Genomic DNA, 2,186 nt, shown 5'->3' with positions numbered 1-2,186 from the left:
ATGTATTCTGGAGTGGTTCAAAATTAATTGCAAGAAAGACTTACTCGATGGACTCATTTAATTTTGTTCTTTCTTTCTGATTTAGTTTTATTGTATTAATCAGGTTTTATTTTGTCGAGTCATTGTTAAATGATAAATATTTTTAGGTTTTTATAAACATTTCTATTTGTTTGAATACATTGCCATTTAGGATTTTGCCTCTTATATATATAATTTATAATTTCTTTTAATATATATATATATGTAACATGGTTATATATATATTTTTTTTAAATTAAGGTTATGTTTGATTCAAGAAAATTGAGAAAAAGAAAATAAATAAAAAATTTAAATTAATAAACTATTTTTATATATTATTTAATTTATTTTAACCCTTCTATATAAAGATAAATAATTAAAAAACAAACAAATTTATACTTTTTATATGGTAAAAATAATAATTTTTTCTTTTGATTTGAGAATAATAAAAAATGGAAAGTGTTCAATTGGAATATGAAAATGTGATTGAATTGGTCCTAGTTACTCTTTAGGATGGAGTGGAAGAGGGGAGGAGATTCTCGGATGAGGAAAAGGTCTAATGATTTCAAAAAACTTGAATAAGGAGTTGTATGAGGTGAAAATCTCATTTATGATTTTAAAGAGTGGCGGTAAAGGTGACTTATCTATCAACTTTTCTACTATCACCCTCAAAAAACCAAACTTTGAGTAAAGTTGTCAGAATACGATTAACCTTTGGATTTAAAAGCACTTAAAAGCACTGCTTAAAAGTTGTCATAATTCACAAGAACAATATGTAGTCTTTTAGTAAGAGGGGAAAGAGTTAAGGATTTACTTGGTGCGAAATATCACATTGTTTGAAGAACTTTAGACGCCGTCGAAGTAAAGGATATTTCTTTACTTGGAACAAACATAATGCAGGGTTGTAAGTATATTTAAGATTGATGTAATTAATTAAAAAAAAAGAAGAAAAAAGAAAATGAATTGGAGAGCCGTGGGAAGTGGAGGCAGCAAATCAACATGAAAATGGTGGAAGGCAAGCATAATAGAAAATGGAAACAAAGTGGAGTGAGAGGGGCACTGAAAGCAGCGGCAGCAATTATAGAAGGGAATGCGATTAGCCAAAATATGAACAAAGTTTCACATTGGATTTTTGTCTGGGATGATTGCAGAGACAGAGGCTCAAACTCTTCTTGTACAGAGAAGAAGCTGGGGATCCAGTTGCACCCAAAACAAAGCAGCTAGCTATATTTCATACTTGCTACTAGTAAAATACTAATGCTCCATCACTACCTCCTCGAAATTCCAGCCCCTCACAATGTCCCTTCTCACTGCACAGCTTCGGACCAGCCTTGGCGACCCTGGAGTGCCGCTACTTTTTGGGATGGATGGGTGTGGTGTCACTTTGGATGACCGTATGATCGAGAAGTTTGTTGTTGGGGCTGGAAGAGATGCCCTCCTGGCCAGGAAGTTGGCAATTGCAGAGCATCTTCCTTCATTGTCTGAACTTGAGACCGAGTAACTCCTAAATGAATGAGATGGGCTTTCTACGCTCTGGCACACAAGACATGCTAGACTCATGTCTGGACTCGGGATGGATGCCCTCCCTCCCTGAAATTCTATACATACATTATACCAAGATCAAACAAAAGAGAGGGTCAACTTTTATAATAACAGAAATGGGAATATGCACCTATCAAGTTGCCATAAAAGAGAGGGTGAGAGGGAGAGAGAATCTACATGTGTATGGCTGCCAAATTTATGCACTTTCTTTTTCTCAAATACAAGAAGCAAATTTTTTATCTCCAAACACCCAAATTCAATGGAAGAGAGCTAAAGACCCACAAGCAAATAAAATTTTGAAAGAAAAGGAAAGGCAGAGCGGAGGAAGTCAAAAGGCACATCGTTTTTTTACTCGCCTCTTTTTCTTTTTAATTATTTTTTTATTTTTTTTGTTATATTGAAGAACATTATTCATCTGCTGGCAGCTAACAGGATAAAAAGGCAAGTAGATGCAGTGTTTTAAAAATGAGAGGTCAACAGGCAAATGATGAACTGGGCCTTCTGCGTACCTTTTTATATATAATTTAGCATGGCTCTTTGACTCAATATATTCTTCTTTAACCGTTTCATTCATTTGCTTGTATTAGAATAACTTTTAGGTTCTCAGCTTCTGATGTTTCCACTAG

At 34.0% G+C, this 2,186-nt stretch overlaps 1 protein-coding gene across 1 annotated transcript; it reads right to left on the bottom strand.

Moving 5' to 3' along the window:
- Nucleotides 1–1,096: 1,096 nt before the first annotated feature.
- LOC117907804 lies at nt 1,097–1,603 on the bottom strand. The gene has a single exon (XM_034821463.1). It carries the CDS (start codon nt 1,576–1,578, stop codon nt 1,273–1,275), a length of 306 nt encoding a protein of 101 aa, XP_034677354.1. The 5' UTR covers nt 1,579–1,603; the 3' UTR covers nt 1,097–1,272.
- Nucleotides 1,604–2,186: the final 583 nt, after the last annotated feature.

This window comes from Vitis riparia, chromosome 18 (genome assembly GCF_004353265.1).
Source record: "Vitis riparia cultivar Riparia Gloire de Montpellier isolate 1030 chromosome 18, EGFV_Vit.rip_1.0, whole genome shotgun sequence".
In the NCBI taxonomy this organism is placed as follows: domain Eukaryota; kingdom Viridiplantae; phylum Streptophyta; class Magnoliopsida; order Vitales; family Vitaceae; genus Vitis; species Vitis riparia.
Note: the sequence above shows the minus strand (reverse complement) of the source record. Positions and strands in the feature narration are given on the sequence as shown.